This window comes from Scomber japonicus, chromosome 20 (assembly GCF_027409825.1).
Source record: "Scomber japonicus isolate fScoJap1 chromosome 20, fScoJap1.pri, whole genome shotgun sequence".
NCBI classification, from domain to species: Eukaryota; Metazoa; Chordata; class Actinopteri; order Scombriformes; family Scombridae; genus Scomber; species Scomber japonicus.
The window spans coordinates 18,943,718-18,962,404 of record NC_070597.1 but is presented as its reverse complement, the minus strand read 5'-3'; the positions used below and the strand labels follow the sequence as shown (position 1 = coordinate 18,962,404).

General features: G+C 41.1%; 1 protein-coding gene across 1 annotated transcript in view; it reads right to left on the bottom strand.

Annotated features, from left to right (window-relative positions):
• fam20cb (FAM20C golgi associated secretory pathway kinase b) overlaps positions 1–14,585 on the bottom strand; it is a 48,313-nt gene extending 33,728 nt beyond the window's left edge. The window contains exons 1-3 of the mRNA XM_053341801.1: positions 13,297–14,585; positions 12,872–13,047; positions 9,277–9,355 (exon numbers count right to left, since the gene is read on the bottom strand). Of these exons, the coding sequence (XP_053197776.1) occupies positions 9,277–9,355; positions 12,872–13,047; positions 13,297–13,805 (764 nt within the window). The 5' untranslated portion in view covers positions 13,806–14,585. The remainder of the gene's footprint in view (positions 1–9,276; positions 9,356–12,871; positions 13,048–13,296) is intronic.
• Between the last annotated feature and the right edge of the window lie 4,102 nt (positions 14,586–18,687).

The window sequence follows — 18,687 nt, the reverse complement described above, 5'->3', positions numbered from 1 at the left end:
ACACGCATTTCAAATGCACCCGCGTGTGTGTGTGTGTCGCTCTGGCGATTGCACAGACGCACATGAACGTACGCGCACACAGATGGCAGAGGAATTTAGCCGAGGCTTTGATATGCAGATTGGATGCTGGCTTATCATTTCTGCTGGCTGCAACACTGTGTTATCGTTCCTTCAGCACAACATTAGAGCTGATAACATTTACCTGAAGGGGGCAGTTGACTGATAATATCGTCAAGACATTTCTGCTCCTGGAAGGTCTGAGCAAGGCCTGCGTAGAATTTGCCGTAACAGTATCACAGCAGAGTGGTGCTCTTATGCACAGGCACACACGTGACTGCAAAACACACACACACACATAGATCATCATACAAAGACAAAGAAATATGACCACTTTCTGTCTCCTAGGCAACTACAGTATGAATACTGTGACAGTTTGGAACACTGAGTGTCCAAAGTCATCAGAGTTGGCGATACGACTATGACACACACACACACACAAACTCACTCGCTCACACACACTGAGATATCGACGACAGCGGTGCAGAGCAAGGAAGAAGGATGGATGCTGATGTTGAGTTTTGCAGGAAGTGCAGCGTAAAACAGAAGAAAAGGAGTGGATGTTTGCATCTAACAGGCATGTCAAACTTAATGATTATGCTAATCAACAACACTGATTAAAACTGGCACAGTGTGTTAGAATACATTACTGGGGAAAACATCACTGGCTTACTAATATCTAAGTTCTACATAAATCTTGATGGCTGATTACTGTAGATGGCAGGATGCCAACAGTACATTAACAGATTATTACAGTGGGCTATTTGCTCATGTGCAGCTTTTTCCTCCATCCCCACTAGACCATAGATTAGTTGCATAAGCTTCTGTTATTGAGTGCTCATACTGGAGCATGTTTTCCTATAGTATACAGAGGGCCATAGGTCTGCACTGCTTATTGTCCATTACCATCACTGCCTTAGCTCCATATTAAGAGATTATTACCAGAGTGAGCCAGTTTACCCATTTTATCTTAATTACATCTGCTTGGTAAATAGGTTCTCCACCACTTTTACATCAGCACATAAAATTCACTTAATGCTAGGACGCTGGGAGGTATTTTCATCCTGACAGTAGATTGACAGAGATGTCTTCCTCATATACAGCTTCATTTTGCAGGCTTTAGGAACATTATGTGGACAATACATTTTTTAGGTTTTGACCGTCAGGTTGAGAAGAGACAAGGATTTATTGGAAGCAGACAATGAATAACACAGTATGCACCACTGCCCCATGATACTACCTGGTCCAGTATTGATCATTTCTTTTGTGCTATAGTCTACCAAAAGTGAGGAGAATAACGATAGGCAGATTTAAACTTAATGTAGCCTTTGACCATGTTTAAGGTTACTATCATTCACACATTGTACAGCCTGATCTCAGGAGCTACTTGCAAATTCACCTGATATGAATACAGGATATAGTTCTTTGATATGCAGCATTTGTAAAACTAGTGATGGTATATTCCTGAATCTTCATGACACAGGGGTGCTTTTACCTTTTTTTTTAATTTAGTCAGTTTCTCTCTCTCTCTCTCTCTCGCTCTCGCTCTCGCTCTCGCTCTCGCTCTCGCTCTCGCTCTCTCTCTCTCTCTCTCTCTCTCTCTCTCTCTCTCTCTCTCTCTCTCTCTCTCTCTCTCTATATATATATATATATATATACATATGTGTGTGCTAAGAACAGACAGGCTATCACATAAAGGGGGAGAATACACACACACACACACACACACACTGCTCCACTCTGTATGATCATGGTGCACCAATGGCCTGCAGTGTGTCACAGTCTCTGCAGGGAACACAGTAAGGGGGTCAGATTACTAAGCCTGAGGGCTCCATTTGATCGTATATATCGCTTTGCTGCATAATGTAAAATATGTTGAGCTACTGCAAATTTCATCTACAGTACATGTGATAACTGGTGTGTGTGCGTATGTGCTGTATAGTGTGTGTTTCTGCTAGTGTGTGTATCTCTTTTAAAGTGTGAGAGTGACCTCCAACAATATTGCTTCAGCACATAGTCCATAGCGCAGAATAATACACACAATCTCAACTGTGGGGAAACAGTCTAAACATTACATTTAGGTGCAGTTACTTTTACAATGATTTTATTTTTTCTAAATGTTGTTTATTTGTGTCTTGCAGTCATTTTTTGAGGGGTCACAGTGTCACAAGCCATATGTTAATGTTCACACAAAACCAATTTGTTACCAGTAATTATCCCCCCCACCCCCTATCAGCTACTATCTAGAACTATAATTGAGTAACACTTACTGTAGATAACACTATATTTCATTTAATAGCAATATTGAACAAGAAAATGTCAGAGAAAGGTTTCAAACTTGGGGCTAGTGTTAGCTGGTAAGCTAGCCAGCACTGTTAATTATTTGACGTTAAGTAAAGAAACCTCACAACCATGCATCCTCTGTTTTGACTCATGCTATTTAGTTTTTGACTATTTGTAAAAAGAAAAATATGTATATCCCCCCTCCATCCTGTTTGGTGGGTCACATTTCAGTGCTTCAATACTTAAGCTACTAACAACAACAGAGGACAACAAAGCTAACACTAATGTTAATGATGTGTGGGTTAATACTTAAAATGGGGGAATTCTGGAGCTCTAAGTCATTTTCAAATTCATGCAAGTCATACTGTTTAATGACGTGAGTGAATAATATATTACGGTTAACACAGCCACGTTGTGCAACAACACTTGACGACTCACATTCTTCCACAGCTGCAGCTGGGGCACGTGGCCTCACAACTTGAATTTGTGCACCACCTCTTATGATATGATTGTGCATACAGGGATGATTGTGATGTACAAAAACTGCTCATATCAGATATAACCTTTTACTTTAATTAAAAGCATGTAATGCATGCAAATACATTCACAGTGGATTTCACAGATGTGCTACCTATTGTATGCCGCAAGCATGTATAGGGCTTAATCACTTATGTACTGTATATATCCAATTATTTTTGTGATAGTTTTTAAATGCTTTAGATTCAGTTCAGCTGCTTATTTCAAGTGTGTCTGTTATACCATTTACAGATGCTTGGGCCAGCAGTTTGAGGGTTAACATGGTAATTCCCCACTGCCCCCCTCCTCCCCAGCTCTATCATCGCCACTCCACTGCTGTGAATTTCCTCTATTTCCAAACAGAGCTGCACTCATCATCTGTGCTCTGAATGACTTGTCCTGAGGCGGTTCATCCCTTTATTTCCTGACTCAAAGTCAAAGCACAGGCACAGAAGACCTTGTGAATGCAATATTACACAGTAAACAAGCGCACATGCCGACAAACAAACAACCAAAACGACAAAACACACACATATATATATATATAAAAAAATGAAGGCCAGAATCCCAGAGGGAGAACAATGTTAGTCCACAGAGAAGTTAGTTTGTTTGACATCCCTTTATTCAAGATCATAGAGGAACAATCGCTGAATTGTCATGTTTTTTTTATCTGTCTCTCAGTGCTGCGTTCGAGGACAAATCTGAACAAGGATAATATGGTTTTTTTTGTTGTTGTTGTTGAGACATGCCCTCTACATCTTCAGACAAAGCCCCCTTAATCTTATTCTTTCACCTCCCCCAGCTGATGCACCTTGATGATAAAACACCAACTCTTATACAAAGCAAAATTTCCTACTAATATTTCACATTTAACGAAGACATATCCTCCAGGCTGTTATTTTGCTGCTGTCAATATGCTATTGACACAAACAAGGTGACATTATATGACTCCTGCCTCTTGTCTCCCCGACGTGTCAATCAAAAATTACTCACAGACCCGACTCAGCGCAGATATAGATCGCTCTGTGGGAGGAGGGGGTGGGGAGGCGTCGGAAAGAACAGATATCTCTTCTAGGAATACTGAGATTGATTTGTGTGTGACTGAGGCAACAGACAGCTGATTGACAAGCGATACAATTAAGTGGAAGCAAGAAGGAACGGAAGACCATACGCTATATCAATCATCAGTCCTTCCCCCTGCCTTCCTTTTGTCGATCATCAGCACTCATCATCTAATGGGCTTTGTGTGCTCAGAGACTCATTTCACTGTGAATATTTGCGTCTTCATATTCATATCATGTCTCGGCAGTTCACATTAGCACGAAGTCATAATGACAGAAAGACAAAGAGATGGAGAGAAAAGCAGATAATAAAAGACTGGTTTTGTTTTGTTTGTTTTGTTGTCAGTGTTTTCTATGTAGGCACTCAGGTTCATCACACAGTGCAAAATACAACTTTATGGCTGGGATTTAAACACACCTTTCAACACAGTTCTATTTCTGTATTCACAGAACAAAGGTCTGTCCTTTGGTGGTCCTTGAGGTATTACATGCATACATTTTTATTACACTAAAAGGTACATGGATATTTTTGACACATTATATATATTAGTATTATTTGAACTTGAAGGTAAGCTTTTGATGGTACAAAATGTTTTGTTGCTGGAGTGATCCCCCCAAAGGGACTCTACCATTTCAAAATCTACTCTTTTTAATTTTTTCCTCCTGGCGCTACAGAGTGCCGCCATGAGCTACCAGTCCACTCCCAAGCTCAAGTCATTCTCTCATAGCTGCTGGTCAGAATGGTTATTACTGGTGATCCCTTTGGCTACATGTTAGCCAATGGTAATTATAACTAGGCATGACTTGCAGTATGGTTAACCAACAAGTCAAAATAAAAAATGATGTGTTCGTGCACTATAGTTATCATTGAAGCTGTATCCAACTCAAAGACTACGCCTCAGGAACAGTGATGAGTCCTTGTTGGACTTTTTTTGCCCTGAGTTTCACTCGTCAGGTCACACAAAGCTTGCCCTAGCCTTGTGATTGGTGGAGATTATTTTAAGGCATAAACAGCCTGACAGGAAGAGTTGGAAACAGTACTCACATTCCTCAGCATGTTTTGGGTAGGGGGTTATATTTGATTCAGGGGGAACAATGCAAAATCTAATTATTTTAATTCAAAAAACACAAATTGAACATCTAAAAGCTAAGACAACAAAGGACAATGTTCCTGAGACAAGAATTGATTGATTTTTTATAACCATGTTTCAGTCTTTCATGCTTATTTTATTGTATCTTTTGGTTAGAGCTGTAATGCAATTAAAACAAAAATATATATATATCATTTTTGGTGTTATGGTGTTAACAATAGAAATGTTATTCACATTTATATTCCTTTAGTTAGGCCTGTGTAAGGACGAAGATTAATTTCATTGTACTATTATTTTCCAGGTTAATAAAAATGTATGTGAATAAACAGCATAAAAATAAATATATTTTTGTTAAAGAGCACCACATTTCACTGTGTCAGCCCCATTTCTCAAACCAATTTACATCACTGTAACTCCGACTCATTCATTTTTGGATTATTTCACTCAACCACTTGATTTAGATGCAGATTTGAAGCACATTCAACATGATAAACAATAGCTGAGCCTCCATGCTGCAGTGTCAGCAACATGAGACCAAACTATTTAGAAAACTGGGACTATTTTGTTTCTGTTCTACTCAAGCATCAATGTGCATTTTCACCATTTGAGGTAAACGCTTCAAAACATGACAGCATAACACTTTTGTTCCTTGGAAACAAAAGCAGACTTTATGAAAATACAGAAATCCAGGGTTATTTCAGTCCTGGCCACAAGCACAACAAGATACAGAGGATGACGAAGATAATAATTGAGCTTAGTCATCAAATTAAACATCATTCATGTTACAATGCAGTTGTTGTGACAACTGGAGTAGAACTTTGCTGTTTTCCACTGTCTGCTTAAGCAACCCAGAGCATCAGCTGGAATTTTTGGCTCTATCTCACAAAGCCTCTCTGATCTCACCAAGCCTGTAGTCCTAAATACTGCACAACAAACCTTGAGTTAGATTAGATTAGTTCAGACTGGTTTATTCTATGTCTGGGAAACTGTACCACAGACAGCAATTCAATGAGCTGATTCATCTATGTGACATCATACTAGACGGGCACTGAAAGCCATTTTGTGCCATCTCAATATATAGTTGAAACTGAACACACCTGAAGAGGAACCACCACAAAACAGAATTACTGACCAGAGTCTCTGATCATTCTCTGCCTCTCTTATAGAATAAATTAAAACAAAGCAGAGAGAATACCCAAAGGATCAATATGGCAAGCCTTTTAATGGATTTCTACATCTGTGCTGTTCGGTGAAGAGTGTGCGAGAAAAAGAGAAAAACAAACAGCAGATAGAGTTGCAGAGACAGAGTCAGAATGATGGAGAATACTAAGAATGAGAACCAGACAGGGGGTCCGATAAACAGATAGAACAGAGCAAGAGAGAGCACAGGTTTCTACAGATATGGATGGTTGGAGGGTCGATCGTTACCCAGACACTGCATGCATGCCTGCCTGCCTACGCTGCCTGATTGCCTGGCACACATTTGCATTAGAGTTGAGAGGAGCTGAGCAGAAGAGCACAGCCGGAGAAGTCTTTGATCTCTCAGCCTCTGTCTCTTTGATGCACCATGTGGAAACACACCAGCAGATTTGGGAGCAGTGGACGAGGAGATGATGTTGGGTGTTAAGAGGATGTGTGCGCATGGATGTTGGCGTGTGTGCATGTGTGATCTCTGCGAGGGAAATGATGTATATAGTGGGAATGACTGTGCAAATCTGTCAAGACCTTGATTGCAGTCCAAATGAGCACACACATGCCAGCATGGGTTGCCCTATTTTGTTAAAGTCAAGTGCATTCAAGCAGGAGGGAGTGAAAAGAGAGAGAGTGAGAGAGAGAGAGAAAAAAAACCCTTTGCTCTTGCCGTTTCTCAGGATTATCAAACATCACGGCGGCTCTGAAAACCCACAACTGTCAAGCAACAGATTTACATCCAACCCCATCACCCCATGCTTTTCTCGGAAAATGTCATTTCACATTTCCATCTGGGTTCAAATTCGAGGCAACACAGCGAGATAATCTGTGGATTTTGACTCTGTGCGTGTATTGACAACACTCTTTGCACGTGTCTCCTCCCCTGTCTCTCCTCCTCAGACCCTGTCTACTTCAGTCCTTGCCCACTCACCTCTCCTCCCTCCTCTCTTTCATTCTCCCATCCCTTTCCTCCTCTCACCTCATTCTCATCTCCCCACTTCCCAGACTGTCAGAGATGATTTCAGGCTTGTTGCGTCTGGCCTGACTTAGTGTGGTACGATTGAAGCAGTAATTACAACAATCTCTGAATAGCTTTTCCTCCCACTGAAAACCTTGCTACCTATGATCCACAGGCTTAACCCTGCTCTCCATGCTGACATGCAAGGGCCAGACAACAGCCTGTGTAGAAAACCATTAACCCACAATTAAATTACAATCACCATAACAAAGGACGGGTGACATTTAAATCCACCAATCGAGGAGGGATTAGGAGCTAAGAGCACTTCTCTTGGGGGATGCGTTATCATCTAAATATGACAGTGTGGATAAAGGAAATGTGAATTAATCAAACATTGCCAACAGCAGTTTTACCATTGGGTAGATTTATCTCCTCTAAAAAGTAAGCCAAGGTGTATTACAAGGTGTGCAGAGGTAAGCTTAAGTAGGAAAAGAAAGGAAAGTGTTGCTTTCTCTGCTGCTCACCTCTGTATGTGACATTAATGATATGCTGTGCCTCACTGGTTGGATGTTCTCATGTCATAACTGGAATAAGCTTCAGAGGGAGATGAAGAAAGGAACAGAGGTTTTGCGGTTGATCCAAAGAGCTCCCAGCCATCATGTCTGGCATCATTATAGAGAAGTGGCTGAGTGTAAATAAAAACAAAACATGTGACGGCCCAGGTGAACGAAAATGACATCTGAAAGGCTGATGCTTTCAGTTACAGCGGGGCGCTATGCCAAAAAAAGAATAATTAAACTCATAAACTCATAAACATACATAAAACTCATCTGATAACTTGTCAATTACACTGGATGGCAAGATAACGCGAAGTCAAATTGAACTTTTGGTCTTTTTCAGCTGCCTTTTTATTTACTTCAGTGACCAATATGGAAGAAACTCAACAATAATTAAACATGCTAGCGGCTCAGTGCGATTTGAGCTAAATGCTAACGTCAACACGCTAACATGTTCGTAATGACAATACCAGCATGCTAACGTTTATCAGTAATAATACTGTAGTTACCACATTCAGTTTGGTGTGCTAGCATGCTAACAAATTAGTATTAAATACTAAATATAACTTAGGCTGATGGGAATGAGTTTTGCAAGTCATGAACTAAAGTATACAAAATTAAACATTTAATGTAATACCGGCAATGATGATGAAAAGTTAAAGCATCACCAAAGTTATTACAATTTATCCTGATGGGGACATGTGTGTGCCAGATTTAATAGCAATTCACCCAGTAGCTGTTAAGATATCAGAGTCTGAAATAAAATGGTGGAGCGACTGACAATAATGCCATCGTTAAGGCCCTTCCACAACACAAATGCAGAGACCAACAATTAACATAAAAAGATGAATGTAAGAAAATATCTGCAACAATACATCTAAAAGCACATAGGCTGAAAAAGTCAAGGTTGGACACTATGGGAGGTAGGATGAAGAGACAACTGCTTTTAGCAAGCACACAAATCACACGTTGACGACAAGACAATGGCATTTAGCCGAGTAGATGATTTGACATTATCAAAACACCAAAAATCGATCAGATGAATCAGTCATAAAATGACACAGCTAGTGTTGCCTGAGGGCTGAGGACCTCCAACATGGCCACTAAAGGATGATATGAGTCACCTGAAAGCCCTATCAGGTGAAATGCCTGTGAAACATTTGGCTCTGACACAGCAGAATGATGTCGGCCTTCAATCGAATATCAAGGTTGTGCTGAAATGAAAGCAATTTGATACAGCCAGAGAGGAGAATGAGGAAATGAGATTGATGTGGTGAGGAGAGTCAGTAGGTGGTGAGATGCGAAGAGGAAGTCAGTCGAGGTAGAAAGCTGCCAAGTTGGTGTTTTATGCTGAAATGGCACTCAAGCTTTAACACGATACAGAAGAAATTGCTTTTTCATAAAGAGACTGGACCAAAGACAGTGCACCCTGCCTAGTGGAGCGTTAGAGATGAGAGGGCAGTTTGACCTGAGGAACAATGGGACTAGTGGGCACTGTTTCATCACATATACAATATTTAACACATTAAATGCATTTCTGATAGAAAAGCAAATAAACATACTTCATGGGTTTGAACAGAGCCTGGCCGTAGTTCTGGAAAGTCATGATGAGCTTGAGCTGGGTGCCTCCAGACTTCATTGCTGTTGGAGTGAAACAGACAACATCGCTATTAACAGTCAATTGATTGAAAGCATCTTCAAATATTGACGAAATTAGCTGTGGTAATGTAGACTTACAGTTTTCATGCTCTGGCACACACTAACCTACTAGAGTTTAAGTTAAAGTTAGAAAATGCATTTTTAACCTTTCTAGATCACAGATAGATATATCAGATATTGTACTTATTTTACAATATACCAAAATATACAATATAATACATTTCTTTGCATCCTTATATCAAAATCATATCATATTCTCTTCGTGTAAAACTAAATATGATGCTGTTTAATTTGGACTTAAAATTGTACAAAAGTTTAGCTACATATTAGCTAGCTAATAATATTTGCTAGTTCGCCAAGCTGAAGTTCAAAACTAGCCAAACATGTTGGGTAAGCTGCAAGGCCTTGTAGGCCTAACAACTATTCAAAAAACATAGAAAACAGTGAAAACATTTCTACCCGATGGAAATGTTTTACATTTTTCATCCAACAGTCCAACATATAAATTTACAATGACACTAAACAGTGAAAACCTGCAAATTCTCACATTTGAAAAGGTGGAAGCAATGAATATTTGATGTTTCTGCCTAATAAAAGGCATAAATGATCAACTGATAATGTGGCTCAGTCTATTTCTTGAAAATGCCAACTTGAATTCAGGCATATCGTTTATTGATGACTGCCTCAATAAAGCTTCATAGTCCATGTATTTCATTTCAGCTGCTTACTGAAAAACATTTCTCTTCAAAACAACAAAAATGAACATGCTAGCAAAACACAAAAAACACATTAAGCATGATAAGCACGGTCATAGACCGCATCCACCAGTCGCCATAGATTAATTTAAATCAATCAACAAATAGGCTTATTTGACATTTAACCTACCAGAAGCAAGCATTGACTAGGTCAATAATAGCCTACAATTGAACTATAGAGCTACTTATTATCCAATAAAACAAGACCAAATATCTGATATTTCTGTTGATCATTATCCATTAAGCAAGTAATCATTAACAAGACATAACATTATTTAAGAAAACACATGAAGCTCAGAGATAAGAGACTCAGTATAAATCCATAAACACATGTATCCCGTTTATATAACGCAGCCTAATATTCACTGTCACTGATTTGATTGACATTTTAGAGATGTGTTATAGCACACCTGAAGCCTGAAACATGACTTTCCTCTGCCACGTTGGTGAAGAGCGCGGTTGTGTGTATATTAGCGTGTATATGTGCAGAGATATGTGTTTGTGTTTGTTGTGTGTGCTCTGAAAAGACTGAGTGCTGATGTCACAGTGTTTTGTTTGATGGGAAAGGAGAGTGAGGGGGTGAAGGACAGCCAGTGCTCGCCCAACGCTCTCTGTTCCTCTGTTTACTCTCTGTGTGTATTCTCTGGAGGGTCTATCTCTCTCTCTCTCGCTCTGTCTCTTTGTGTTTCTATTCATCCATCTATCCTTGATGTTTTCTCCCTTTTTGAACATGATAATGCATTCTAAAGGCACTCGTGGGACTGTGCTCAGCGCTGGAGTGAAGGACTACAGGGCTAAAACACTGAAATCTGTAAAGAGAGCACAGCAGCTGCTGTGCCTGTTATTTCTTCTCTGATCGATTGGAAACTGTGTTTTGGTGGCCTTTTGCCAAAGAACAACCTTCTTTAATCAATGCTCTCATTTATTTTTACATATGGGAATCATGAGGACAAGCACAATGTTTACAGAGAAAAGAATTACAAGTGAAAAGATCAATGTTCTTCTGACCTCATCTGCTGCTGTGTGAAGTCGTGCATGCTCTTGTGGATGTTTGGAGACATTTTAAATAAAGGCACATCTAACTGTAATTGTTACAAACTCAGAAACTGTATACAGAGAGTGAAAATATACTTCCTCACAGTAAGCAAGCCATATTTCATGTTACAAACATGTTTACCTCTTTGTCTTGTAGGGCCGTGTGCTGAAGCCATCAAAGTATTCCCATCAAAGACTTTTACTATCATCTGTAATAATGTTTTTTGCACACTACATTTCCATTGATGAATTTTGCACATAAGAGGTTATGGTGTATAATACATCCAAACACTCCTATCCTTAAGTTCAGATAATAACCAACTTCTACTGGCTTCTATTGGTATTCTGCCCCAGGCCTGTGTTAAGGCTCTGTAATTACTGAGCCACCATGTATTTAGCTGGCTAGAGACGCTGAGAACTGCTTCCTCTATCCACCCAGGCTGAGAGGCATAAAGCAAGAGGGAGAAAATCAGAGAAAATTAGAGAACATCTTGAGTAGAAAGAAGGAAAATAGGAAACAAATTCTTCCTCTGATGACCAAGCAGGAATGCTTGTTTTCATAAACAGTTAATCTGACTCCCAGTTAAGTATTTAATCGTTGCTATAGGCCAGTTACAGCTTTGTCATTGGCAGATAAACCTGAAATCTGCAATCCCTTTTTACAGCAAGCACAAGATGGGCGACCTTGAGTCGACAAGCACTCTTGGAATTTGGGTGCTGGTCTGAGCCAAAAAGGAAGACAATCCCCCCCTAAATAGGAAAAAAAACAGGAATAGATTCCATGTAACAGCCCCAGCTTGGATTATCGCCTCTGTCAGGTATCTACTTTCACTAGCAGCCAAGGCTTTATGCCTGTCTGCATAAAGCTAGTTTTTCTGCACTCTTGTCAATCAAATAAAAGCCACAGCATTAGATTTGAATCAAACCGTCAAGTAGCTGTGCAGATTTGCATCTCGAGACCAGGTGTTCTCTGAGGCTTGATATATTTGGCTGTGATGCTTTGCAGGAACACACAAGAGAAGATTGTGGTGTTTTATTATTCCTAAAGCCTCGTAAAGCAGGAGCATGCAGGCTGATCAGATTGAGCACTGTTGTGCGATAGCCTGCAGCCGGCTTCCATCTTCATGCATGCTTGCGTGTGTGTCAGGGTGTGTGTTCATATCAGTGACGCCTGTGGCAACGAGGAACACACTTGGCCATCACTAAGCAGCCCCTCCTCCCACTATTAACCTGTAGACACAGTTACTGTATGTTAGAGGCACACATTCCTCCTTGGCTGACTATAAAACAACATGTTCCTCTTGTAGAGGACCCTTTACACTGAACTTTGACCTGTCTTTGCATGGCAAACCACAGAGGCACAGTCCTGAACCGGAAAAAATCAGAGTCAAAGGGCACTGATTTAATCCATTAACACATACAATATCTGTGTCCTTGATCAACACACTGGACTCCCAAAAAGCTTGTTTAATGTGGGCAGCAAACTATGCCCTCCAGCTAGGGTGACATGGCAAGCAATAATCAACATGAGCACAATTTTGATTATCCTTGCCCTTAAACACACCCCAAAAATGTATGCCACAATGGCTTGTGTCAGATTTTAAAAGCGAAAACTCTAATAAGTGTTTCTTCAGGGTGTTATTTTGTATAATTTCACCCCTCTACCTTTGCAGTCCAGCCCTCCTGCATGGCTGAGAGTATGACTCACCAACGCTTGTGATCCTCTGGGTGACCAGATCCTTTAGGAGAGCATCGATGACTGGGTTGTGTCTGGAGTACAGCTCGTATCGATTAATCCCAATGTGGAAGCGGAGCCAGTTGGGGTAGGAGTCGGCAGTCAGCTCCCCTGTTGGGCTGAACTCATCTATGTTGCCTTCCCCATTCCTAGGTGACAAGGGGGAGGAAGGGAGGGGAGGAAAGGAGAGAGAAAGAGGATCATCAGGTTTTTTTATGTAAAGAGTGACAGGTGTTGTGCAATAGCCCAAGAGCACAGATGCAGAAGTGGACTAATGTGATTGCACATAACTCACCTATGAACCCTTTGCAGTGATTTTTTAGACAAATTATAAAATATTTATTCATTGGTGCATTTGGGTTGATTGTGATTGAGACTTTAAGAGAAAAGCACTTTACCATTCTTGATCTGCTGCTTTGGGGTCAAATCTGATGTCCGTGTTGACGTTGAACAGCGTGTCCTCATCTGTCAGAGGTGGCGAGGATCTTTTATATAAGGGATGGTCATAGAGAGCCGACAACCTTGAACTCCGAGCCGGCATGTTCTTGGTCACGGCAGCGTCCTGGATGAACTGTCTCTTCCTGTCACCACGTTGCCCGTAGTGCTCCAGTCTCCTGAGAGCCTGTGTTTTGTCGCCTGTGACCGGGATCCTTTCCAGAGAGTGGGAGGAAACATTTGAGCTGGGCTCGTTGCTGAAGTCCTGGAGGATCCGCAGGGTGTGCTTGTTAGGCCAACTCTGCTTTCCCCAGCTCTGGGGCTCCTCGCTCGGCGTGTGGGAGCAGGAGCAGCCGCTGTTGCTGTGCCTCTCCAGCTTTGGTAACAAGTCTATCATTATGTGCATCGAGCATGCAATAAGGAACACCATGAGAATCAAAACCCGGAATTTACGCAGGAGGATCATCTTCATGGTCTCCCTTTTGAGCAGATGTGAGTACTTACTGCAAATGATCAGCACGCAGATGAACAAGCTGACTACATCGCTGATGATGTTTATTAGACTGGACGCCAATCTAATGAAATATACATTAAACACGTAGGACCCATCTTCACTTGCCGTCTTGAGTAAAGGATTCAGTGTTCAGCCTTTGTATTTTCAACATCAGAGTCCTGCTTTTGTTGGCGTGGATGTCCAGATTTCAGAGATCTCAGAAGCGCAAAATCATCCGCAAGCGTCCAGGTAAAGCAGGTCGAGTCGGCTCTGACCAACGGTCGATTTGCGCAAGCCACATCCTCCTCACACTGCCTCTGTCCTCTCTCCTGTCGACCACCAAATATTTCAGTAGGAATACAGAGTCGCAGACAAGTGAGTAGGATCCAAACACAGCTGGGATACGCGGGGGAAACGATCCGTTAAACGTGCGTGTCCAAGAGGTCCGAAGGCGCGCATCGGTCTCACCGTCTAACCTCAATCCGATACGGGGAGAGCAGCCATGGATCAGCTGGGACGTCTGCCCGGAAAAAAATGTACGGAGATTGAATCTCTTCACATTTAAATGTTTTCAGGGAAAGTCCCCGAAAAGTAGTCGACGTGCACTCATCCACCTCAGCGATCCAAGATGCGTAATTCTGTCACATAGAGTCCGGACTAATCACCCGAGGCGAGCCAACGGAACAATTCGCCACAGGTAACAGGAGACAGAAATCCCCCCCGAAGGGCCAAGCAACCTCTAGGAGTACAGCGGGATAGGAGAACGTACCTCTTGTAGCATGTGTGAATCTTGGTGGGTGTGTTAAATATGATGATGAAGCCAAGGCTAGATCCAGCCTTTGCGCAGCGTCACTATGTGCAGATTGGCTGAGTGGAGAGAGAGCGAGAGAGAGAGAAGGAGAGAGAGAGAGAGAGAGAGAGAGCATGTGAAGCGCATAACAGCTCGTCTGTATTCCTCCTGGAATAAATCCTCCCTGCACATCCCGACTGTGCAAGAAGAGGGCGTCTTTTCACTGGCCAATATAAGTCTGGCTCACATGCAGCAGTTTTTCTTTCTTTTTTTTTTTCTTTTTTTTTGTGCCTGAAATTCATCTGCTGGAATCCCTCTGAAATGTCTCCTCTGAGACGGCAGTCAATCCATCGATGATACATTAGACAGGCCTATTAGACCGCTCATCAGTCTGAGGATCCAGTTCCATCCTGCACTGCTGCCACTCAGCACCAATCACATCTTCAATAATGTTTAAAGGCCGCATGAAATGAAAACGACACAGCACCTTTCAGCACTGCACTTTCTTAGAGGCTTTCTTAGAGTAAATGTATGCTGTAGAGGAATAAACTAACTCCACGCTTTTCTCCTGCTTTGACCCTTCACCTGAATCACATGAAGCACATACACCAAATAAATGACCATGAAAGCCAAATACACTGTCCAATATCCAGGAAGCACACTAATGTTTCTTCTTTTACGGTTAATTGGCACAGCATTATGGCTGCATCCCTGCTTCCTAGTGGCTGTTAATAGGCAGGAAAGGCATGGTAATAAAGTGCCTGCACTTCATAGTATGGCATATATGCACGGGTAAGTGATCGTGATTACCTCCCAAGATTAGTTTATAATTAAAAGAGCTCAGAGAGAGAAACGGAGGGAGATTGTTGTACGAACATGGCTGCTGAAGGAATAGATTTGTGAGAAAGAAAGAGAAGTAGAGGTAGCTTAAGATGTGCTCGATGGGGGGATTTAGGCAGTGGAACAAAACATGAGTTGTAAATGCTAATGAAGTTGATATAGAGGTAAAATTAAAACAGAAGAGTGCTTTCTTCCAGAAAGAAGCATCAAGTGTCAAGCGATTAACAATGGATCCAGCAAACCGTCTATACAGCATTGTCTATTGTGTCAGACACAGAGGAAAGATTGTTGTATTTCTAATAAAGGGAGTACTCCCCATTTCCCTTAAATTACTCTGTAATGGAGGGCTTACATCCATAAGATACATTCACCACTGACATTTTAGGGCGCTTTAACAGTGACTAATTCCTTACAAAGCAAAAGGTCCATCAGATTGCCTCCTCTGGTGTTTGATGTCAGTGATAGTGCAGAGTGTAGAAGACAAAGTGATGCTTGTTGCCTGTCCAGATCTAACGCCAGCCACTGTAGCTTGTGGCCTACTAGCCTAAGGTGAAACAAGCAGAGATGAATGTGTATTGATGTCAGTCAGACATGGATCACAGCAGTCGATGGGTCAATGGTTCCTCACAAGGCCTGTCTTGTGCAATTCTTGCAGAGCCTTTCAGGAGGAATCAAGAGAACTGCATGATCCTCACTCACTTGCCGTTACAGCAATACATTAAAAAAAAAAATCTCATTTCATATGCTGTCAAGTGACATTAAAGCTTTAAATATGTTAATAAAAGCAGACTGTTGTGAGATGACAATTTGCAACTCTACCATATTAATAATCTTGCTCTATTATTAGGAAGAAAGGCAAGCCATCATGACAAAGCACCATGTGAGAAAACAGGATCCCCAGACTAACATATCCAACCCCGGGATTTCCACTGTCAAATATCACCGTTTGTCTGCAGTGTTCACATGACTTGTTTTTGACAGAGCTCCTTCTGATCACAATCTGTCACATAACAGACTGATTGAGAAACACCATCCTCCAAGATCCCATGTGACAACAGTATTAAAAGCACCTACACCTTGCACAGACAAGATCAGGAGGAGGAGGAGGAGGAGGGCATCCAAACACATAGCTGACTACAGCACAGGTTGTATATACACAAGATTTATGTCCTCTACACTTCACAGTGTCTCTCAGTGAGATAGCTCAGAGGATAGTGAGATAGCGCTATCCGTGTTCCTATCTGCACCATCACAGTGAGGGGTGAGGTGTGCGTTTGCTACTGAACAAAGTCTGTCAAATGAACGCAGGCTAAAGGGGCTTCAATCATCTCTATTTACTACAAAAAATGAATACCAACAGTTATTTCCTTATATTTCTATATAAAAAGAACTTTATTATTATCTCTTCCTGCTATTCATTTGACTAGAGTTTTTCCATCATCAGAAAGGTACTAACAGGTTTGACTACATCTGTGCCTTGGGTTCATGTATTGTAATGAATAAGGAAGTTGTGACAGCACGCAATGCATTGTTTAGAGTTCCTTGTTGGATTATATGTCACCCAATCTACCTGTTTTAAACTGTCCCATTGAAGGACCGGTTTTCTTTGTTATAAGTCTTAAGTCTTAAAAACAATAGCCAGGTGCCCTAAAGAACACTGAAAAAAGCTTTGCTCACATAATGTGTAATGATGGGGAACAAAATCCACTCTCCTTATTTTGAGCAAGAATGTGTTTAAAAGTTTGTCTGAAAATAACACAAGGCTTCAACCATCTGAATTAGTTCACTTTCAGTCTATATAATAGGGACTGTGTTTTCCATTTCAGCTGCAGTGGAGGGATTGTAACAAAAAGAGATAATAAGGCACTGAAAAGACTAACTTTGAAAGATATTTACTTGATTTTACTCATTTGGAATACTGAAGACTCACTTTAGCCTCCAATAAACTTTTAAATACTTTTTTGTACAGAAGGAGGGTTGTGGAGTTCACTTACATTGAAAGTGCATTATAATGGGATCTCTTAATGGCCAGTATGAACAGGAGTAATGATTACAGCAAGAAAAACCTGTGTCCATGTTCATTTCGGAATATGACTATTGTTTTAGGACTGACTTTAAAAAATTGGGCACCATAAGAAGTTGGAAGGATTTTTTTCCCTTTATCACTGCATTATAATAACAATAGACATCTCATCTGATTTATTATGGTGTGAGCTTTAGATGCTAGAAATTGATGGTTATAATCACTGTAGGACTTTTTTTCAGCAGCAGTAGTTGTAACCATCGCAGAAATGTTAAAATGAAATGTGAAGGTCACCCTGAACTGGATGAAAATAAAATGCTGACAGTTATTTAGTATTATGAGAAGGAGGGGGGGGAAAAAGTAAGAACAGTTGGAAGGCACACTGAGGCGTCCAACCTCCCTGCTTCACATCCCTCCACTGTTCCTGCCATTCATGCATCCCTCTGTATCGCTGGTTCTCCATATGTATTGTCTGAGTAAATTCATTTGTCTGAATTTGCCCTTGGCGTGACCAGGGCTGAGTGGAGAACAAGACTAATTTCCATCCCTGAGCAGCGCCGCACTCACTGCATCTGATACGGCACATTTGAATGGATATTACAGATAACAATGCCCTCTGTTGGCCCCAATAAGCCTCACGCCGCTCTCTCGCCCGCTCCTCCGTCTCCTCCACTCTCCCTGTCCTCCTCGTCCTCCTCCGCCAACCCCTCCTTACCTCCATTTACAGTTGCTCTATTCAGAAGCTAGATGTGTAAACACAGACACGTTTAAACTGTCACGATAATCACTCGTGCAAAAACACCCTCAGTCTCCTGAAACCAGGTGACATTCAATCACAAGACTTTTTCTCAGAGTTGCTCTCACTTCCCAACAGCTCTTCTTTCATTTTCACTGTGTTACTGTTCTTGACACCATTTGTACTCCATTGTCATCTCTTTTCATTTATCTTCTCATGATATTTTTGAATGAATTATATTCCTTTTGTTGATGCAATTATCACTCATCGGTGTCAGCACAAATCACTGTTGACATACTGCTTGATTGCATATTAGGGTTGCGTGAGAGAGATGTTTTCTGCTTGTGATTGTCACTTTGTTCTTACTTACAGAAGGATGGAAGTTGTTGATAAAAAAAAAAATTGGCATCTCATTTAGAGGAAAAATGTAAATATTCATAGAGACTTCATTGTTCCTTAAGAGGATGCCAAA